Source organism: Sturnus vulgaris, chromosome 9 (genome assembly GCF_052056855.1).
Source record: "Sturnus vulgaris isolate bStuVul1 chromosome 9, bStuVul1.hap1, whole genome shotgun sequence".
In the NCBI taxonomy this organism is placed as follows: domain Eukaryota; kingdom Metazoa; phylum Chordata; class Aves; order Passeriformes; family Sturnidae; genus Sturnus; species Sturnus vulgaris.
Genome location: NC_142251.1, coordinates 9,587,605 through 9,608,876, shown reverse-complemented (window position 1 = coordinate 9,608,876; position 21,272 = coordinate 9,587,605). Strand labels below are relative to the sequence as shown.

At 38.1% G+C, this 21,272-nt stretch overlaps 1 protein-coding gene across 4 annotated transcripts in view; it reads left to right on the top strand.

Annotated features, from left to right (window-relative positions):
- MAST2 (microtubule associated serine/threonine kinase 2) overlaps positions 1-21,272 on the top strand; it is a 187,289-nt gene that overhangs the window by 10,376 nt on the left and 155,641 nt on the right. For all 4 annotated transcript variants that reach the window (XM_088169765.1, XM_088169764.1, XM_088169763.1 and 1 more), the window contains exons 2-3: positions 10,438-10,585; positions 13,903-14,045. In XM_088169765.1, the coding sequence (XP_088025891.1) occupies positions 10,438-10,585; positions 13,903-14,045 (291 nt within the window). The remainder of the gene's footprint in view (positions 1-10,437; positions 10,586-13,902; positions 14,046-21,272) is intronic.

Here is a 21,272-nt window from a genome sequence, read left to right as displayed (position 1 = left end):
ACAAACACCTGAGTTAGACTCTGCAGATGGTTTAAGCCTAGTCCCGTGTTTCCAGGAAGGCTCTCCCTGTGCATGTGGGGTTCTCTTGGTGGGACAGGGCAAGGGGTAATGGTTTTAAACTGAAGGATGGTTGATTTAGATTAGATATAAGAAGAATTTTTTGTGAAGTGTGTGGTGATACATTGAAACAGGTTGCTGAGAGAAGTGGTGGGTGCCCCATCTCTGCAGGGGCTCAAGGTCAGGTTTGAGGGGACTTTTAACAACCTGCTATAGTGAAAGGTGTCCGTGCCCACGGCAGTGGGGCTGGAACAAGATGATCTTTAAAGATCTCTTCTAACCAAAACTGATACATGATTCTGTAATTTCCAGATACCCTAGGTGCTAAACTAAAGATTTGCTTCTCTTTCCATTGTAGGGTATACAGCTCAGAATCATCAAATTTTGTTTCTCTGCACTCTTAAAATACCATTTGTCACTATGAAACAAGTACACAATGACAAAACTACCTTTGTCTTCTATGCAGCTTTCAGAGAACACAACTTCACTAATGCAAGCAAAGTGTTAAACTCTAGGAAAAAGAAAACCAGACGAGTGTTTAATGTCACTGTGGGGTGCTACTTGGGAAAAAATGCACTGATAGTGAAATGATTTCATGTCTAGCAATGTTTCTTTGATATTTGTTCTGTTAATCTGGTAGTTGTGTCCTCTGTTCACTGAGGACTAGCAAGAGCTGTTATGACTGTATCTGACTCCAGTTTTATTGTAAAAGAGCTTTTATAATGCCCCAGAGCAAGGAAATGTCATCTCAAGAATGGAATGCCAGTAATTGACATAGGTTTATTAGTTGCTAAAATCACACCATTCAATATTTAGTGTATTTACAAGCAATTTATTATCATAAAAATAACATTTTAATATGGAGCCTTAGTAAAGACCTTTAGAAAGAATTGAAGGAACCAAGTCAGAACTGATGTCAAGTGTCCTGGACAGCACCAGAAGATCAGAGAACAAATGAATAAATTATAATCACTGTTTTAGAGAAAAGCTTATAAATGAGTTGTATGGTTACTGAAGTGACTGAAGGCATTTAAATATTTAGATATCCAGGCATAGATGGATGCAGTGACATTTTAATAGCATATGTCTTTATTGAATGACTTAAATTGCACCTGTGCAGTATGAAGGTGGCAAAAATACGACCCTGAAAGTTAAATTATTAATTAATTTAGTTATTTGTATGTTCTATGACATTTACATTAATCCCTGTTTTTAGGACAGAGGAAAATCTATTTACAAGGTTGTTTTGCCAGTTTAGCAGACACTTCAGCAGAAGTGTCTGCTGACTCCAGTCTTTGTTTGAGCTCAAGGCACGGTGCTGTTCATAAACTTAACACTCGGGCATTGTTTCTGTTCTCAGGCAGAAGGGAAAAAATACGTCTTGTCCTTGAAAAAAATTTTGGCTTTTGTTCCTTTGTGATGGAACTGTATTACCCTGCTTGGTGAGGAGAAGCTTTTGTGCAGATTAGAGTCTCCATTTCTTTGTGCAGACATTGATAAGAATTGTGAATTAGTTTATCTTTGACTGCCATTTAATGGGACTTCTGTTAAGAGAAGCTAAGGACTAAGCACTTATTGTGTGTCCAAGGGTTGACTTAATTTTGTTTAAGTCTAAAGCCACTGGTAATTTTATTTACAGTTTTATAATAAACTGATAATTTTTTTTCTTCCATTCTATACATGCAGATCTGCTGTTGAATCTCAGGGAAAATTTGTTCTCAGGAAAAGCTTCACACAAGTGCTTCTTATTTTTGGCTCTGAATCGATCTGCTTATCTCATTTGTGGTAGGAAGTGAGAAGGTTGCAGATGTTTCACGGAAACAAAAATATTGATACCAAAGGATTGGAACTTTCACAGATTTTTTTTTTTCATGCTGCAAATAGAGAGCCTCCTCAGTGATGATTACACCAGATTAAATTGTATCTTGGTCTCTCTTTATCATGTACATGAACAAATAGTGTTTTGACTCTTAGCAGTTCACTGCTAATCTCTAACTACAGATGGTTTCATTAGTGCTACTATTCAGGTCATATCTGTGATCTATAAAAGAATCCTGGGCAAAAAAATTAGTGTTGCTAAAGTGGATTCCTGTTGTGTTTTCTGGTTTCATACTTTTCTTTGTGCAATATTTGTTATTCAAGTGAGCTTTAACAGTTACGATCAAGTCTTAAAATTGTATTATCCATCTGTAAGCAGCCACTCAATGTCTGATTAGAAAATCCCCTTGAGCTCATCTGAGTGATTCTCCACCAAAGTTCAGTTTATGAGTTACTTTTTAATTTTCTTTGTAAGCAGCTTCATTTGAAATTAGCTTTGGAATAGCAGTTGGGTCTGGATTTCTTTCCTCTGGCCTCCTTAGTCTTGGGACAGTTTTTTAAGGGCAGTATGTCATACTGGGCCAATAGATACTTTTATTTGAGATTGTACTTCAAACTTAATGGACCTTAACATTTTTCTTTGGAAATTTCTTTTTGCAAAACAAGATTAGAACTCTGCATTATTAGTAAATAAGTAATTTTTATAAACACATTTTAGCACACACATTTGAGTACACTGCAGTTGTTCACTTGCCAAATTTTGTATTTTCAGCTAGTATTTTAATTTAAAATGTATTTTATTTGTGCCTTAGACATAGACTGTTTTGGGTCAAGAATCAAATATTAATACAGATAACATCTCTTAGATTTTCCAACTCAGCCTGGAGGTTCCTGTCTAAAATGTATAAAATCAGACTAAACTTTCTTCCTGGTTCTATTGCTATGAAGCAATTGTTTGTTTGTGTAAATTGAGTGAACTTAAAACTTATTGCTAGGTTTTGTCCCTAAAAAACCAGGGAGTTTACATGCCAAATAAAAATTAATTAGATTGTAACATTTTAGTGGGCATTAAACAGAGTTTACACAGGTATAGGAGGTATTTTATTCTGTTTTGTTCTTTCCCTATGGATGAGACAGTGAGACAATGTCATGTGCACAAAAATCAATATAGTTGGAGATCTGAAAGCTCCAAAGTGAGCATCAGTGTTGCAGGGAATGAAGGTGCCCTGCAGGATTTTCTGGTAAGTCTCCTTTTTATAGCCAATATGAAATAATGGGTTTCTGTGCCTGCACAGGTTAAAATGCAGCAGTTTCTGCTGCTTGCCTGGTTCCACGAGCAGTGCCCATTCTAGTCTGACTCACGGCATAGTTGTGCTGAGAGGAGTTAAGTTCAGTGTTTTCTGTCAATAAATACCTGAATAAATCTGTGAGGAATAAGGAAAGTTTGGTTTGCTGATGCTGTGGATTAGGGTCTTTAGCAAATCTAAACATGCACCTCTATTTAACCATGTAAAACCTGACAGACAAGAACAGAGAAGATAAATGAGTATTTGATAACACACAGGATGCTCAAGAGAACTTGCAGTGATCCTAGTCAGTGATGATGGGACACATCACATGCTTGGCACATCTTTTGAGTCTATTGAAAGAAAATCTTCAGAGAGAAGGTGTTTTGATGTCTTATAAAACCAAATTTTATTACAAATCCCTTTTTTGGGGGGAGGGTTGTATTTCTTTTAATCCTTACAGTGTATGAGTAAGGATGATGAATTATAGAGTTGTTTTGTTTTATCTGGCCAGGAGTTAATTTCCCTACTCAATACAACCTTTTAATGTCTGCAATACTCAAGCTAGAAGAGCAATGATAAAGGAATGATGTGGCCTTTAATGCTCAGTGTCTTTGTTCAGGCTGGTTTTGTTGTCAGTGCAGTTGCTGAGCCTGGTGTGGGGTTTGGAGTCTTGATAGACTGATAGTGGTTCCTTTGAGCCTCTGTGAAGTCTGATACAGACTTTAGAGGCTCTGTTGCTTTTTCTTCCCTTGATGAAATTCATTTGGCTTTAGGCATTTACAAGCTGAATTCAAGAATTACTCTTCCCTTTTGGCTGTTGGGGAGATTTTGAAGTAGGGTTGAATACTTTGTTTAAGCTATTTGTGTTTTGATGTAAGATCCAAACATTCAAGCTGATATAATTTAATTATCAATTATCTTGTCTTCTAGATTGTAGTTCCATTAGGAATAAAACTATTCTGCATCTCAGTGGGCCTCAGAAAGAGGCTAATAATGTACACAGTTATAAATATTTACCTTTTGTTTTTAAGAAGCTTTTTCAAGTGATCCTGCAGCTGGGACACTTCACAACAAAGTTAACAGCACTAACTTCCCTGATGAAGCGTTAAATCTTCTAATTCATTTGTTCTAATCAAACATGCCTTGTAATTGTTTCCTGAAGAGTTAACAAGAAAAGAAATCTCACTGAAGAGCAAGATAAGAGGGGTGTATCTGATAGTATAGGCTTCTGATAACTGGGTCTTTTAGGGAACATTCCTTTTGTTTTCTTGTTTGCTTGGTTTTAACTGTGGGATTTTTTTTTTTAACACAAAGTTTTGAGTTTGTAACTTTTCTGTCATCTGTGTTATAATTGCAGATGAGTGTACAGAGGAAGCTGTAGGTATTCTGGATGGTAAATGTGTGGATGATGTTTTGAAAACATCACTGTGGCAAGTAACATTTGGCTTTGCAGTCATTTTGAAAACTTAATATTGACACTAAGTTCAGTTTATGTATTTACTGTTGTAGGAATGTTGGAATTTATTGCAAAGTTCTTCAAATAAATCTACTTGGAAAATAGTGTAGAACTCTTTTCTGTCTTTAAAATGCTGACACTTTTATATAATGCAATACATGCAGTAAAGCTTTTCTCTGTTGTTGATGTTGTAAACCAATATATTATAGCCCCTAAGAGGCTATGTTGATTTACTGTAATTTTCCTTGATTCTGCTGTCTCTGGCATTTTTCAGGGTGCTGCTGGCAAGTACATGAGTTAAGCAGATACAGTTAAAAAGAGACTTAGTTGCAAATTCTTATTTAGCCTACAATTTTGGTCACATGTGGGCTCACCCCAGCTTCCTGGTAAGCTGCTGGCCCTCTCCTCTCAATGTGTAATGCCCAGACTAGAAAGTTAAGGCAAATTTCAGTGCTAAATACTAAAGCATAAATACTATGATTCCAATGCACTAATTGCTACTTATATAGATAGATATTTGGTCTGTGATCTGTTGTCAAGGCCTTTAATTTTCAGTGTATTTTAGAGTATATTAGAGCATGCCTAATGACAGGATCAGATTTATCTTGCATTAAAGGTATGCACACAGATTATATAAAGTGATGAGAAAAGGCTGAGAAGAAAAAGAATGCTTCTCAGATATGCACACAGCCCTGACACAACGGGCTTTTATCTTTTAAAGGACAAACAGTACTGTGTTAAAAAATAGAAAATCAGCTTTCAATCTTGACTATTTTTGGTGCTTTCAAAAAATTCAGAAAGTATCAAGTTTCCCTCAAGTTACATTGCTCATTGGTTATCTTCCTTACGAGATGGGCTAATAACACTGAATTCTTTGCCAGTTTATTGTAGTTAAATTTTCATTCTTCCTTCCAACAATTTGCTAGGATTCACTTCCAGATGACCTAAGGTTGTTATGCTCATTAGGCTTCATAAAAAAAGTTTCTCATTTTTCCTTTTAATGGATTTCCTGTTCATAGAAAACTTTTGTGTAGATTCCCCACCCCCTGGCTAACAGTTTAACATGTTTTGACCTGCAGACTTGAATTTTTGTCAGTCACAAGTGAGTGCTTTTGCTTGTCATAGAGACTGTAAGGCAGTTTGTGTTTGATTTAATTATAACACAATTATGTGCAAGGAAATGTCCTGTGCATGATCTGTTACATCTTAAATACAGGCCATAAAAACAGGGCTTGATAAGTTTTATCCCAGCATTGTTCTGATGCTGATGTGTCAGTCTTGCTGACTGTGTGATGCTTCACCTGGCAGTTGAAGCAAAACATGAATCCACACTTGCAGTATTCACCTGCCTTTTGTAGATTAAAGACCTGTGCTACTCCCTTGCAGCACCATTAAATGAACAACAGGGAAACAAAAGAGTTTCTGACAATCCTTGCAGCTTCTTCTTTTATTTCCTGCTTTAATTGCTTGGAACTTTTCCTGTGCAATGAGGACTGAGAAGGATCCTTGTAACCCTATTCTGAAATTACCATCAGGATTTTAACGGGGGGAATAGTGATCAGGCAAATTGAGAAGCACGTTTGGCTTCTTGTCTTTTGTCTGCAGCTCCTGTGCCAATCTGGTTCTCCCATCTGGCTGAGTGTGATAGCCCCAATGTGAGATTTCAGGCAATAGGAACAGACTTGGGTCTTACTCCACTATCAGAACTCTTTTAGTGCTTTTTCTGTGCAAGTGTGGTAAGTGACTGAGCGGAGAAATGCAGAGCCTCTTGATAGTCAGGAAAAACTTTGGCCTTTCTTCTTCATATCCTGCTATTTCAAGTTATGTGAGCAAACTTTTGTGTACTTTTGTATGACTGGTAGCAATAATCTTTGCCTAGCAAATCAAGATTATGTGACATTTTTATCTCCAGCCCTAAGCTTTGCAGGAATCAGCTGTCTGTTTGAACCTGATTTTTAGCTTGTGGCAAAAGCCACAAGTCCAGAGTAAATTAAGTTCTTTATCACCTCCGAAAATAAATGAATGGAGAGAGGCTCACAGTCCTTTTCACATGGTGTGAGCAAAGTGTTATGTGCTTACTAATGCTTTCATCTCTAAGGTTGTAAAGATTTTTTATTTTGAAAAGTGGAAGTGGAGTCCTTAAAATTATGACGGTTTGTTCTATGTAATCTATTCTTCAACCACTTGCTCTGATAGATTAATTTAGTAGTTGGAAAGCATGTAAGCGAAATTTTGCTCTATCTCTGCAAGGAGTTTCTTTATTCATCAATTTGGAATGTTGTGTAAGATTTTTGTGTTCTTTGTATGCATTGCTTTGGGGCAAGGACAGGGAAAGATCTCTTCCTTTAGGTTTTTTCCTTCCTTGTTTGAGAGTGGCAATGTAATCTACTGCTATTTCCATGCAATTCATCTGTGATCTGCAATATCAAAGCAGGGTTTTGATGGATGAATGAAGTAAATTGCAGTCTTATGAAAGACAGCTCTATTGTTATCAAGCTAAAAATTTCCCTCTTCATTGTTTTGCTCACACAATATAGACACAGCTCTTAGAAAGTGAAATTTTAAATTTGCTGTGTTGCACTTAGTATTTCTTAAAACATAATAGGCTCTCTCAGAACAGTGTATTTAAAAAAAACCAACTTTTAAAATATCTATTTGAAAAGTGACTTAAACAGTCTATAAACCTGCAGAATGTGATTGGAGGCCCTTTCTTCCAGACATTTACCACTTAGGTAGTTCTTCTGAATATTGCCCAAGTGTTTAATGTGCTTAACAAGAAAAGGGTTCATGAAGAGGTTTCTATATATAATATGTACCAAATCTCTCTTGTCTAGAGCACAGTCTGGATTCTTTAGTGAATGTGGGAAACTGTTTTTACCTTTCTACTATTCCTTTCTTATCTCTTTGTTAGACATTTTGGTGGAAAGCTGAACCTGGGGACAGCTGTCACATGGAATGGCTTTTTGAGAAGCAGCTTATGCCACTGGGCTGTCCTCAGAGGTGTGTGTAGGCTGGGTGTTGTAGCTGATCAGATACTGTGGTAGGAGTAGGTGTGCCCTTCAGCTGGGGAACTTTTGATTTAGATCTTATCAGATCTGCAAGACTTGTGTACTGTAACTCAAGAAGACATTAAGAATTTGTAATTATTTTTGCCAGTGAAAAGAGTCTGTGTAAAGAGGGAAAAGGGGAAGGGTAGGGAAGTGGGCACATTCTTTGCCTGGCAAGCATTGTCTGTATATTGTGGGGAGAAAGAGAGCTGTAAAATACAGAAGTTGCTTGTAACATGACGTAGAGTACTTTTGTTTCTGGCTTCAGTGCCTTTCCTTACGTGGTGTCCCAGAGTGAATGATTGTTCTTATTTAGTTGCAGGTCACTGAGAATGATTGGTGAGAGGTATGTGTGTGGTGAAGGGGAGGTGAATAGGCACCCGCAGGGGAAAAACCAAAATAAATCACGTGAAACCTCCAAAACACCAACAAACACCCCCAAAACGTTGAAAAAGACGGCTTAGTTAGAACACTTCGAGTTAGTCTGACATTTTGATTTTAATTGCTGCTGATGTGCATGGGGCCTTTCAACACATGACTAGTTTCAGAGAAGTAGCTGGATACTGAAGGATACTGGTAATATTTGGAATTGAAGCATAAGGAGTGTGAGGGTATGAGAGGGTAGGCTGGATGAAGTTTTTAAGTAATTTGTTTGTAACCTAGTGTGTTTGTGGTTGGTTGGTTTTTTTTTGTTTTATTTTTCTGGTGTGGTAATTTCAGACTGTCATAGATGGTGAACATGTTCCAGATTTCAGGCATTGTAGGCATAGGACAGGCCTTATTAAACGTGTGTGCATGTTTCTGTATGTCTACTTACAGTCATGTACACAAGTATAACCGTGCTCTGAATCCTGAATAGAAACAGCAGACTCTGCCCTTGGCCTCTGTGCTGGGCGACTGCTAATGCTGCAATTTAATATTATTTAGCTTACTCCCAAGTACAGAGAGAAAGACAGGTAGATGCCTTTTCAGCTCTCCAAATGACAGCAAAGGAGAAGCACAGGCTGCTGCAAGCAAAGGACTTCAGTACCTCTGTGGGGAAGGTCAGAGACAACTGAAAATGACACCCTGTGCTCCAAGATGTGTACGGGGAACCATAAGATTTGAAGAGTGTTTTAGCTGAGCAGTTTTCCCTATCCCAGCCAGGTCACTTGTTTTTGAGCCCCTCCCCACTCTTGCACCAGCACAGCTGTGTGCAGCTGTGTGAGCTGGGAGAGTGACCTGAGCTGCCCTGGTACCAGCTGTCCCTGTGGTCTGGGTCAGACACTGCAGACTCCAAGTCTGACCAGAACCGGAGCAGAAATTGTATCCAGAAAGGTGAACCACTGAAGCTGATGTGGAGCAAAGCATTGCTATCCCTCAAACAATAACAAAGTTATTCAGCATTATGAGGTGCCAAAAGATTTCATTATTAGAAGGAGATGGGGTCTAAGAAAGGTTGAGAATGAGTGACTCAGAGCTAAATGAGAATTCTATTTCAAATCCCAAATCAGTTTGTTTTTTTTCATATAAAACCACTTTATTCATGTCCTTCCCCTCCCCTCCCTTCCCCTTGAGGTTTTTAAAGTGTGTAGTCCTGGTCTGGGTTTGACAGTTTGAGGCATAACAGTGTAGACTGAATAATTTGAATTAATGACTTTAGAAATAGATTTTGACTGGAATCTGCAAATTTTAATTAAAAGCCATAACTGGTAAACTAGTTTTTGATTTAAACATAATTGAAAACTATGTTAAATCGTGTGGTCATGTATCATACAGGGAAAGTTTATTTTCTGCCTCAGATGAGATTTTTATGAGGATAAGCATGGCTTGAAGAGCTGTATAGCTAATAAGAGGCATTTGAAATAAAATGCAGGAGTCCATTAAAACAAGTGGAATGTTTCACACTGCAGAGAAGGGAGAGCTTGAACAGTTCATGTGTATGGGCTGTAATGGAAAGTGTCACATCTTCAAACCCATGTCTGATAGCAAAGCTCGTTGTTCTTCTTTGGGTGTGGAATGAGAGTTTGACACCTCCAGGATAATGAAAAGCACGAGGAAAGCACTGTGGTTGTGCTTGACACTGCTCTGCCTACGCTATTTTGACTGAAATTTTGCTGTACGCTGTGAAAGGAATTCACATGTGTGGGAGTGCTTCTGACAAATACATGTCTAATTTTGTTTGTAGCAATAACAAAGACATGACACAAAGGCTGATCGTTATCCTAGTTATTATTTAATTATGCATATGGCCTTTGTGGAGCTGCAGCTTATAATAGAAGTTTTGGGTTGCAATAGACATTGCAACAGTTTCTTTATAGGTATATTACTCATAGGCTGGATTGAATAAAGATTGAAGAAGTCTGGAGAAAGTACTTTTGCTTTAGCAGGAAATAGCTTTAATCAAAGCTGAGCCTGTTTTTTCAGTACCATTTTCTCCTAAATACTGTATGAGGAAAAAACTGCTGTAGCATAATTACATTTCCCTGACTATTATTAATGGTATTTCTTGCAGCAGTGTTCAAGGACCAAAGTTGACAGGGACCTTGTGATGTGCTTTCTGTGCAGCTATGGGGCACCAAAGAGGAGGATTTACTATGTTAAATGTTGTTTTGGTTCTTTTTTTAAATTTTTTTTTATTTTTTTTCTTTTCCTTTTTTCGGGTAGGAGTGGAGTATGTTTCTTTATGCTTATTTTTAAACAGTCTTCTTTATGCTTTGGAAATTGCATGTTTCAGACAGGGGATATTTGGCTGTCATTAACTAAGTTCTGCATGTTTTTCTTCCTCCAGGAGATGAAAACAGAGTCCACTCCACTGCGGTGCAGGAAGCTCAGCAATCCTGACATCTTTTCATCTGCTGGGAAAACCAAGCTCCACCGTCAGCTCAGTCAAGATGACTGCAAGCTACGAAGAGGCAGCTTGGCAAGTTCTTTGTCAGGTAAGCCATTTTGTAAAGACAATATGACACTTTACTGGTATTAAAGATGCAGCATTGTTGGCAGAACAGTCATAATAAAAGATACTGGTAAGTCACTGGTAAGGTGATCTCTTGTTGGCAGGGCATACAAAATTTTATGTAAGAGAAAGATGCAAAAAGAAATATCAGTAGAAAAGAGTGAAAAACCCTGAATTTAGAGTGAAGTTTTCTATATTGCCTAGAGTGGAAATTTAAAAGCTAAGATTTAATATACAAAATTGAAGAATGGAGTTGTGGAACTTTAGATGACACGTTGGTGTATTACTCCTTTTAACATCAGCATTGAATGTAAACTTGCCCACTTCTCCCTTTTGTTTCTTACTGGGAAACTGTCTTTTTAATATCATGTTTGAATTGCTATTTAGTTTCTTTTTGGCTTCAAAAGCACTGTAGGCAATTGTGTTTCAAAGTAAAAATCTTGCTTGCTAACTTGATTTTTTTTTTTAGTTTGTGTAAAATTTGTTTTTTCTTATGAACGTAAATATTCAGCCCTGTAATTGAATTTAGTTTATCAGCTGTAGAACCATGGAGCGAGCAGAAGCAAGTAACTACCCAAAAATGGACTCAGTTCAGTAGTTTTCTTTTTTTTCAAGGACTTTCTTAGTGGGCTAGGGGATGGTTTCACAACTGTTTAAAACTGATATCAGAGTCTGTGGTGCTGGAATAGAGCAGAGAGAGCTGCATGATCAGTCTAGAATGAAAGAGCTGATATGCCCGAATGCCAGTGTTACTCTGTTAGGGTTAAGTTGCAGCCCATTTCCTCCCTAATTAGGCTCTGCCTATTTGTATGTGAGTGCAAGAACTGAAAGAGCTGAAAATTCTCAGGTGGGAGGGAAGGAGGAAGAAGGTGAAGCCACCTTTTTTGGCATCAGCATGGGCTTGATTTACATGATTGTAAAAATACATCCAGTCCTGGTGCCTTGTCTTTTCTCAGAGGAAGATAAATATTTTCATGTTTGAGGTGTTAGGTGTAATAGAATTAACAAAGCAGTAAAGTATATATGTTTTATTTTGGCTTGGCCTTGGCTTAGTGTTTTATTTATACTAAGTGGATAGTTTCTGAAAAATAGATACATTTGTAATGTTTTGTATGCATATAAGTTTGTTCTCCAAGGTAGGTTAATCACAGAACTTTATGAACTACACAGCTGTTGACTGACTGCAATGGCCTGAATTAGTACTGTAGCTTTTTTTTCTCCTTGAGTAGAAGAAAGCAAAGTAAATAGGAGGAAGCAGGAAAACTGGAAGGTCTGTTCTCTTTTAAAAATAATTTTTCCATTTGGAGATGGTAATTTCAGAACAAAAAAATCTATATTGTCCAGAACTTGGTGATTCATCTTAATTACTTTTCAATCTACTGTACCTGATTCAGGAAGAGGTAAAGAGCCCCAACAAAATCAGTCTGACCCAACTGGATAGAGAAAATGTACAGGTTTAGATGTATATTTTCAGTGTGGGTGTTTGGAATGTGTGTAGAACTTGAAGCATGACAGGGAAAGGCTTTACTTTAAAGTTCCATCCTTAAAATGATTCCAGCTAATTTTTGCCCCAGAATCAAATAAGTTTGAAGAGTGTAGATGATTGTTCATGCAAACTGGTTGGCTGAGATTTGACTCTTGATGGAATTCTTCCCTCCTGGATTCAGGTTTTGGGGACCTGAAAGCAGATATTGATAACTATCTTATAGAGACTTAAATAAAATTATTCTTGTCCTCAAGCACGGGTATTTTAGACTGCTAGATAATTACATTATTGGACTTGCTATTACAGGATATCTTTGTTAGTGCTGTACAGAGATAAATACAGCAATGTACATTTCTATAGTTTTAGGTCTCTGCAGACAAGTTGTTGTATTTATTCATTATCTTGAAAATGATCAAGCCATGAAAACCACGTCCACAGCTGTAAGCAGCTTGAGTGGGACCAGGAAGAGGGTACTAATGTATTGTGTCTCTGTTTGCTTGACAAAGCTGAGCCTGCTCATCTGTCATACACTTTGACTCATTCTGTTGGTGTGTACTTGGCCCACTGCTTGTAACTATCACAGAAAATTAATGTTGACAAATTAAAACCAGAAAAAAACTCCAGCACTTCCACTCCCCACCCTCCCCCAGCATGATGGCTGGTCACTTTATGTGACAGTCTTCCAAATATTGCAGCCACTGTTATGGAATGAATGCAATAGTTCACATCTAGTTCTAAGGTGCAGTTGAATTTGTGAACAGCTTTTTCTGCCTCTGAGAGAAAAAGTCTTTTTCTGCAGCATGTATGTGATTAAAGGTGTAGCCTTCCTGCTGCTTATTGCAGTAAATGTCTCAGTCCCCTGTGATTCCTGAGCATGTAGTAATCCATTGAAAGCAATAATCTTTACAATGCTTGGAAGGGGATGTGGTATTTAATCCCATAGTCCTAATTTTAAGGAAAAGAGGTATTACCCACTTCCATTTTGCAATGGGGAAATTGAAGTACAGGGGTTGGCTGACCAGACTTACAGAGTAAGTCATCTGGAAGCTAATAACTAAACCCAGATTCACAGACTTCTTCACTTATGTGTTTTTAACCACAGAAATATCTTTCTTCTCTTTTTTCTTTGTGGATGACATTGTACATAAAAGGAAGCTGTCAAGCCTCTGTGGAGTCAAAATATGACCTACTTTGACTTTGGTTCTTTCTCATTGTGGAAATTTACTGCTTGACATTTTTCAAAAACGAGTGTTGCATTGACTAGAAAATATTTATTGAGAAAGAACTATCCATCCATGGTTTAAAGCAAGACAATATTTAAACATACACTATGTTATATTACAGCTGCATGTAATGCAGTGCTCAGTGTTCCAGTGGTAGGAGAAAGTGGGGAATGTCTAGATGACCAAGCTATTTAGGGAAGACAATATTTTACAATTAGGAATGCGTTTTCAAAAGAATTTTTAAAGTTATAGTAAAGAGATTTTGCTTTCTTTTAGGGCAGCAAATATTGTTTTCTTTTTAAGATGAGTGGAATATGGAAATTTATGAAGTAATAGCAGTCTGTTTTTGCAAGGTTTTTGGATTCCCCCAATCTCATAATGTAAAGTAGATTTTTTGAAAACCATTAGTTATCAAACATAATGAATTTACTGGTAAGGTGCTCTTACAAGTTTTAACCTACCAAAATCTTGAAATTGCTTTTTTTATTAAATGCTTTTTCTTCAAATGCAGTATTTGTTCTCATCTTTATACTTTGAACTTGCAGACTTGTTTAAAAACAAGCTGATGGTATTTTGATTTTATTTTTAAAGGAAAACAGCTACTTCCCTTATCAAATAGTGTCCACAGTGGAGTGGGCCAGACGATATGGCAGCCTCCTGGAGACACCTCCAACCTGGTCCGCATGAGAAATCAGTCTCTAGGACAATCTGCTCCTTCACTTACTGCTGGTTTGGTGAGTGGGTCTGGGAACACTCATGGTGCTGTTGGGCTGTAAAAAGTGATGTGATCCTGTGCTTTAGTTCTCACCTTGTTTTCCCTGCTCCTGCTCGGTGAAAGCAACATTTTGTTCCTGTGGGACTTTTTAGGCTACAGGCTGAACTAGGGAGAGAATATGTTCATCCTGCTTTAGACAGAAAGCAGGAAAAGATGTATGTTGAAGAATAATTTCTTTTTGGGGACATTCCTTCTCAACACTACTTCAGTTGCCTGATGCCTGAAAGAAATATCATTAGAAGTCTAGGAGATGTGAGCATGGGAGCCCAACCATTTCAAACAAGTTTAATTGAAAAGCAGCTTTCTGAATATCTACCTCTGCCTGTTTCACTAGGGAATAGCTGGGGGGATGAACCTGAAAGAGATAACTGTCCAAGGAATTGAAGAGCTGGAATTGACATATGCTCTTCCTGGTATCTGTCAAAAGGTTTTGGTAAAGAAACCTTTGGTAAAATATTTTTGAGGAATGTTGCATCTGCTAAATAAATATTTTCTAAGAAAAGAGTGTTCTGTATGGGGGCACACATTCAAGTGGCTACAGTCAAGTCTGAACTGCACACAAAAAGGAATACATATTTTGTTTGTAATTTTTCCTTATTATCTCTAAAAATCTAAATTGGTGACATGTGAGAAGAAAAATCCAAGGGTAAGAAAAGACAGTTATTTGTGAGCAGGCATATGTGCAACAGAAAATTTTGGTAAATAGTAGATTAAAGCCAAAGTTGAAATGTTTTTTTTTTTCTGAATATCTACAGTTATTTGTATAATAACTTTTACTCAAGTGAGGAATTTTGGTGTGCGCTACTTATAGTGCTGCAAGTCTGCAAGTAACTGGGTAAATTTATGTTACATTGTAAGACTGTTCAGAAGCAATGACCCTTTAAGTAGAAGAGTGTACCTTGGACAAAGCCCTGAGAACTTTTTTGGGGTTCCTAGACAGTTTGGCACCACCAGGCTATGAAAGGAAACTTAAATCTTTAAGGTTCAAAAAGCCACACGTTTGTGTTACAACTAATTTTGATTTCACAATGAAGTAATTGTAGTCTTGACATTTTCAGACATGTTACTATATTGAAATTCTTCTGATTTAATTGTGTTGTGTCTTAATTTGGTGCCTGTTCAGTGTTTGCCTTAAATTTATGCTCTCACCAGTGGTTTTAAATTCAATGATAACAGAAAGGGAGAATGCTCACACGAACTTGGCTATGAGTATTTATCTGATGGGGATTAGGAAAAGTAATATGTTAAAACACAGGCCTGTTCTCTAGAGGCAGATAAATGCCTTGGAGCTTCATAACTTAGGTTAATGAAAATAACTGTGCTTTAAAACAAAGCACTAATTCTCAGCTATTTAATTTGGAGTACTATGTTGTTGCTTAACAGCTGCATGCAGCTCTGTGAGCTGCCGTTGTTTGCATGTTACAATTCTGCACATTACTCATATTATACACTGTGTTTTCAGTTGGTCATGGCAGTGTTTGTGCTGTCTATCAAATGTTCTGATGTGAAACACAGTGCCAATGAGTTTTTAAAAAATAATTTAAATTTCTCTGTTTCCTAAGTAAGGCAGAGAAATTAATCTCTAAATCCAGCTACTGTGCCCCTGTGATGGTGTTTAGGTGTTGAAAGATATGGTCACTTTCCTATCTCTGTATATTGTATGATGGGCTGTATGTTCGTTACAGTTGCAGTTAATTAAGCCTGGACCCTGGACATTACAAATTTTTATGTGAAGTGGGTTTCAAAAGCAGTGACTAAAGAACATCACAAGATGAACACCTAATTAAATGCAGTGAGTCCTGGGATCTTGGAGCCAGTTACATGTTTGCAGCTGTTTTAATGTGCTTGTGGTATTGAAATACGTTTCACAAATTAGAATAGCAAAAGGTCTCTTGCCAGTATAATTAATCTCCTTTGAAGAACAGCTCTATTAAGAGATGAGTAAGTTCAGTAATGCAGAATGTCATTTTAATATGCCAGCCTTGACTGCTAGAGCATTTAATTCTTCTATTATTTGTTATAATACAGTAGTTGGATAGCTAGAGAGAAGTGGAGTGTGATTTAGGAATGCCAGGAAAGCTGTGTGCATTGTTTCTGCTCCCTCTTTCTGGCTCTGCAGGTATCAGTAGATTTTCCTTTGCTAAATTGCTTTGTGGCATTCAGTAATGTGTTTTTTTGCTTTCTAACCACTACTGATCCTACAGATTGTTTACTGTGCTTAAATTGCATTCTTTTCCTCTTTAAAAATATTTGCAAGGCAAATAGATAAGTTAACAATAGCAAATCTACAGAAATGAGTTTTCGGCTTCTGAAACAAGCCTGATAGCCAGGCTACTTATCAGCAATGACTCCAGAACTGGGAACACATCAAATTCTAACTTGCTAAACTATATAAACAGAATTTATTGTTGGGCAGAGTCTCTCAGCTCATACATGTGTGATAATCTGGATTAATGTGCCTGCACAGCAGCTGCCACTAGGTCCTTGACTTGAGAAAGAAGCCAGGGCAGAGTGAATGCTGAGTGCTGTCAACGTGGCATGAAAGGTGTTGATCTGATCTGTGTGCCTTCTAAATATACGTGAGGATTTCAGAGGATGACCTTCAGCTCATCATGTACCTTAAGACGAATGGCTCTGATCCTGTGAGATTGAATTCGGTGAGGAGTATCCTATTTAAGACTTTTAAATCCCTTAGATAGCCGAGGAAGTAATCAGAGGAAAACACATAAAGCATCATCGTGGGCATCTCAGTGGTATTTCCTGCTGACAAGACCCAAATATACTAAAAAATTGGATGCAGGGAATATATATAGAGTGCACGTTTAAGGAACAGAAGGGTAATTTTATGGAGAATTCCTTATGACTTAGTTTTGGGGGTTTATCTGAGATCTTACCCTGTCATAAAAAGAGTTAGAGCTTGGACTGTGTTTTTTTAAGGGAGATTATAGAATCCTAGAATGTGCAGAGGTGGAAGGGACCCATGAGGATAATTGAGTCCAAGTCCTGGCCCTGTGCAGGACACCCCAAGAGGCACCCCATGTGAATGATCCAGAGTGTTGTCCAAACACTTCTCGAATTCAGACAGCCCTGGTGCTGTAACTATTTCTCTGGGGAGCCGGTTCCAGTGCTCAACCACCCTCTGAGTGAAAAACTTCTTCTTGATATTCAACCTAAACCTCTCCTGACTCAGCTTCATCCTGTTTCCTTGAGTCCTGTCACTCGTGATGCAAAAGATCACTAATGTGGATGCATTCTCTTATGAAGAAAGGCATAAAGAGCATCAGGGTTTCTAAACTTCAGAAGGGAAAATGACCTTGTGAAGAGATGGTTGTGATTGTCACAGAGGTAGATTGGGAGTGTCTTTCTTGAAACTGTTAATTTTGACAAAACACAGCGTGAATGAAACTGCCAGGAGCAATGCCATAAGGTGCTAATGTTCCATAGCTGAGCATTTATTGGTGGCAAGGGGTGACTTTCCCCTCATGTCTATTGAGAACAGGATGCTTTACTAGAGCACTACACTAATGCTGAATATGCTGCTTTATTTGTGGAGAGAGATTTTGTGTGTGTGTCCGTGTCCCATGTCCTGGCGCCTCACAGAGAGCATCTCAAGCACTCTCTCCAGGGTTTTGGGAAAGAAACATCTGATAATATGCAACCCATTATATCTCATATGCATTGCTCACCATCGAATGGCTGGAAAAGTTTGAGATGTTCCAGGAATAAGAAACCATGTGTGTTCCTTCTGCCAACTGTGGTGATAGGAAAACATTTGAAGAAGCCTGTCAGTGGAAACTTAGATATGTTTGTGAAGGAGAGTTTGAAATTATTTTTAAAAATACTTGCAAACTCTAATTTTCTGAAGTGCTCCCAGTACTGAACTGAAACTTGTGGTACTCCTTCAACTGAAAAACTGGACATAATTTTTGAAAGTGAGGTTGAGGATTTCGGCTGGATGGTCGCAGTTCTGTTTAGTGTAAACTTTCTTCCTTGTGTTCTGCACCACATGGGATGTGGTCAGAGCTATTTCTTCATCTTCAGAGATGAAGGCTGCTGATTAAGCAGTTGGTGCTCTGTTAATCCTCTGTTCCAGACTTGTAAGATTTCCTTGTAGGGTCAGTCTCATCTTCACAGGATAATTTCAAATGACAGGGTTTTACATTTTCTTTCAAACAGGGTGGAAGTTGAAACAAAGTGAAATCATTGCATATTCATTGTGGTTGTACTCAGTGGCAGAGAGTACATCTTTCTCTCATCTCATTCTGGAAGAAATGGTTAAAAACCCAAGACTCTTAGATTTTTGAATAATAATCTGGAGGGTAGAAAAGCTCAAATGCAAAAATTTGAAACAACTCTCAACTGAAGAACTTCCTCTGTTGAACAACACTCAGCCTGATTTATTGTGAATGTTCAGTTCCCCAAAGCTGTGTGGATTAGGCAATACTGAGTGGAATGGGGGGAATGGGTCATCCTTATGATGTTGGGGCTTTGGCTTTTGGTCTTCAAGCTGGGGTGTGCTTTTTAGATGTAGGTGATAATATAGACTTTTTATTTTCTAAACTTTTGCTCCTTTTACTTTTTTTTTTTTTTTTTTAATTCATATTGCCTGTATTAGGAATAGAATCAACTGTACCCAATATAAAAACTTCCCCTAATAGCATATTTCTCTTGTGCAGGATGCTGTTTATTAAAAAGAAAATTTGTATTGTTCCTGGCTATAAGGAAGAAGCCAGAGCAGAGTGAAGGCTGATTGGTTACAGATTTGAGTTAGTGAGTGAGTTTATTACAAGGTAGCTAATTCCCTTTCATTCACGTGGAAGTGAATCCAAAGGCTGTGCTTTATTCAAGTCTATGGAGGGGTCTGTGGAGCTGGGTTGCCATCTGCTGGTGTGCCAGGGGCTGGGGACAGGAATTGTGAACTCCAGGATCCAAGTGAGTTTTTGTCAAACGGTGTTAAAGATGCTCGTAATCATTAGTGATTTTACAGCAGAGGTATGTTCTTTATGGGATCGTGTCCCACAGGAATCACCTGTTAATAACTGGCTTTTTTTTTTTTAGCTGGAGTATGAATTCGCTTGGTAATGCCGTGCTGTGGTTTGCAGCATCCTTTTTCTGCTAACAGAGAGATGATGGTTGGGACATTTACGAAGAGGACAAGATTAAAAAAAAAAAAAAAAAAAGAAAAATATTATTTGTAGCAGATTCCATAAGCAAAATTGGGGATTTTTGGGTGGCAGCCGTGTGAATTGCGCTTCGGCCTCTGGCCTGGCGGTGGCGCTGCAGCCCCGGGCGCAGGAGCCGCGAGTTCCCCGGCAATGTCGCCGTGTGTGGGACCGGCCGGGCTGGGGACAGCCGAGCTTCCCCGGGCTAAAGGACACCTCCGTGCGCTGCTGCTGCTCACCTCAGCACGGGAATTAATAATTCAAAAGGCCTGGTGAAGTGCAGTGGGACTAGAAGCTCCCGCTTCAAAGCCCCTCCAGGTTATAAAGGGAAATTCTGTCTCCGCGCGTCCTGCAGCGCTGTCGCGGATTTGCTGTTTGCTGTTGCGGGTCTCTGCTCTGTGCAGCACACGGACAGTGCTTGTTACACCCCAGGGATGAGGGTTTGGAAGGAGCAGGGTTGGCAGACACCAGGCATCTGACTAACAAATTAAACATCGGTTTGCAAGGTACAACATCTGCTCATTTTGTGTGCTGGCGTAGAGCTTAGAATTCCACCTCGTCACAAAAGAATTAATCTCTTTTTATTGAAAAATACAGCACTAGTTCAGGGACAAATTATTAATGCCAGTTGTGCATAGTGCTACCTCCTGCTCATTGCCTGGGCATTTGAATCTGATGGGAAAACTTCATTTTACATTTATGTCTTCTAAAACACACAGCTGCTCTTTTCCCAAAATATTTTATCATAGATAATGTTACTTTTAGTTTGCATTTTAGGTGGTAACATGTTGACTGTTTAAGTATTGTTCAATACAGATGAAAATAGTTTTGTTTAAGAATAATCATGAAAGTCATAGGTGATGAAGGCCATAAATCATTTTAGGGAGTAGAGAACATTCAATACTGTACAGGTAGGATTTCATATTTTTATGTTGGTAGAAAAGGAAGAGACAGCACGAACTATGGCTGCATGAATGAAGGGATTTTATTACTGTGTGAAGGCATGGAAATTGCATTTTAAATTGGCAGTTGTAATAACCTGAGATAGGAAGTAAGTGGATTTCCAAATTAAGACCATGTGTGAAGTCTAAGTTTGTGCATACTAATTAGATATTTGCATGGACATATGCTGCAGAGTCTGTTGGTGAATCTTTGGGTACATTATCAATTTTGGAATTTGGACAGGGCCTGAGGAAGAAGTATGGAGCAAGTTCTAGACATTTGGCAGTGCTTGCAGGGACTTACCTTTGTCACAGCTTTTAAGGTGTCTATGGTAGGAAACCAAAAATGGATGTGCTATGACTCTGTGTCATGTGTGTTTTCATGATAAATTCAGGGCACTTGCTTCACACTGGCATCCAAAACTGATAGTCCTGATTGGTTTTTCACTAGGAAACTTCATTCTGAATAATTCATGTAAAGAACAGAAAATTATTGTGATAAATTCTATACTAAAGTTTTATTTACTATATAGTGCATATTACTTAAGCACAGTCAGCATCTTGCTCAGAAGAAACTTCAGCATATTACTTAAAACACAGTCAGCATCTTTTTACTCACTTCAGTTAAGTGAATTCCATTTTGGAGTGGACTCATTGGCTTAAAGGAGGTTTTCATATTTGAAAGAAAATGTGAACGCCCTTCTGTGTAACCTGAGGCTTGTCATTGTAGGAAATATGAATTCATAAAACTTGCCTTGTGATAATTGTTAGGCACTAGACTGTCAGTTTGAATGATTGCAGTTCTCATTATCTTCAGATGCTGCATGTTATTTTTTTTTGTCTGTGAATATGTTGAATTGATTTTTGGCACATGCAGTCACTTCTCTTCCTGACAGCAGCACTATTGTAGGTGTAAAGTGAGAAACTGCTGCAGTGTGCATGGAAAATTAGCTTTTTTGCTTGGGGAGCTACGGGGAACTTAAAATATAGTTATTCAGACTGTCTTAAACACACACTGTTGAAGCCTCACTGTTGAGTGAGGCTTTGTTCCTTGAGTGTTGTTCTGTGGTTCTTAATGACCTC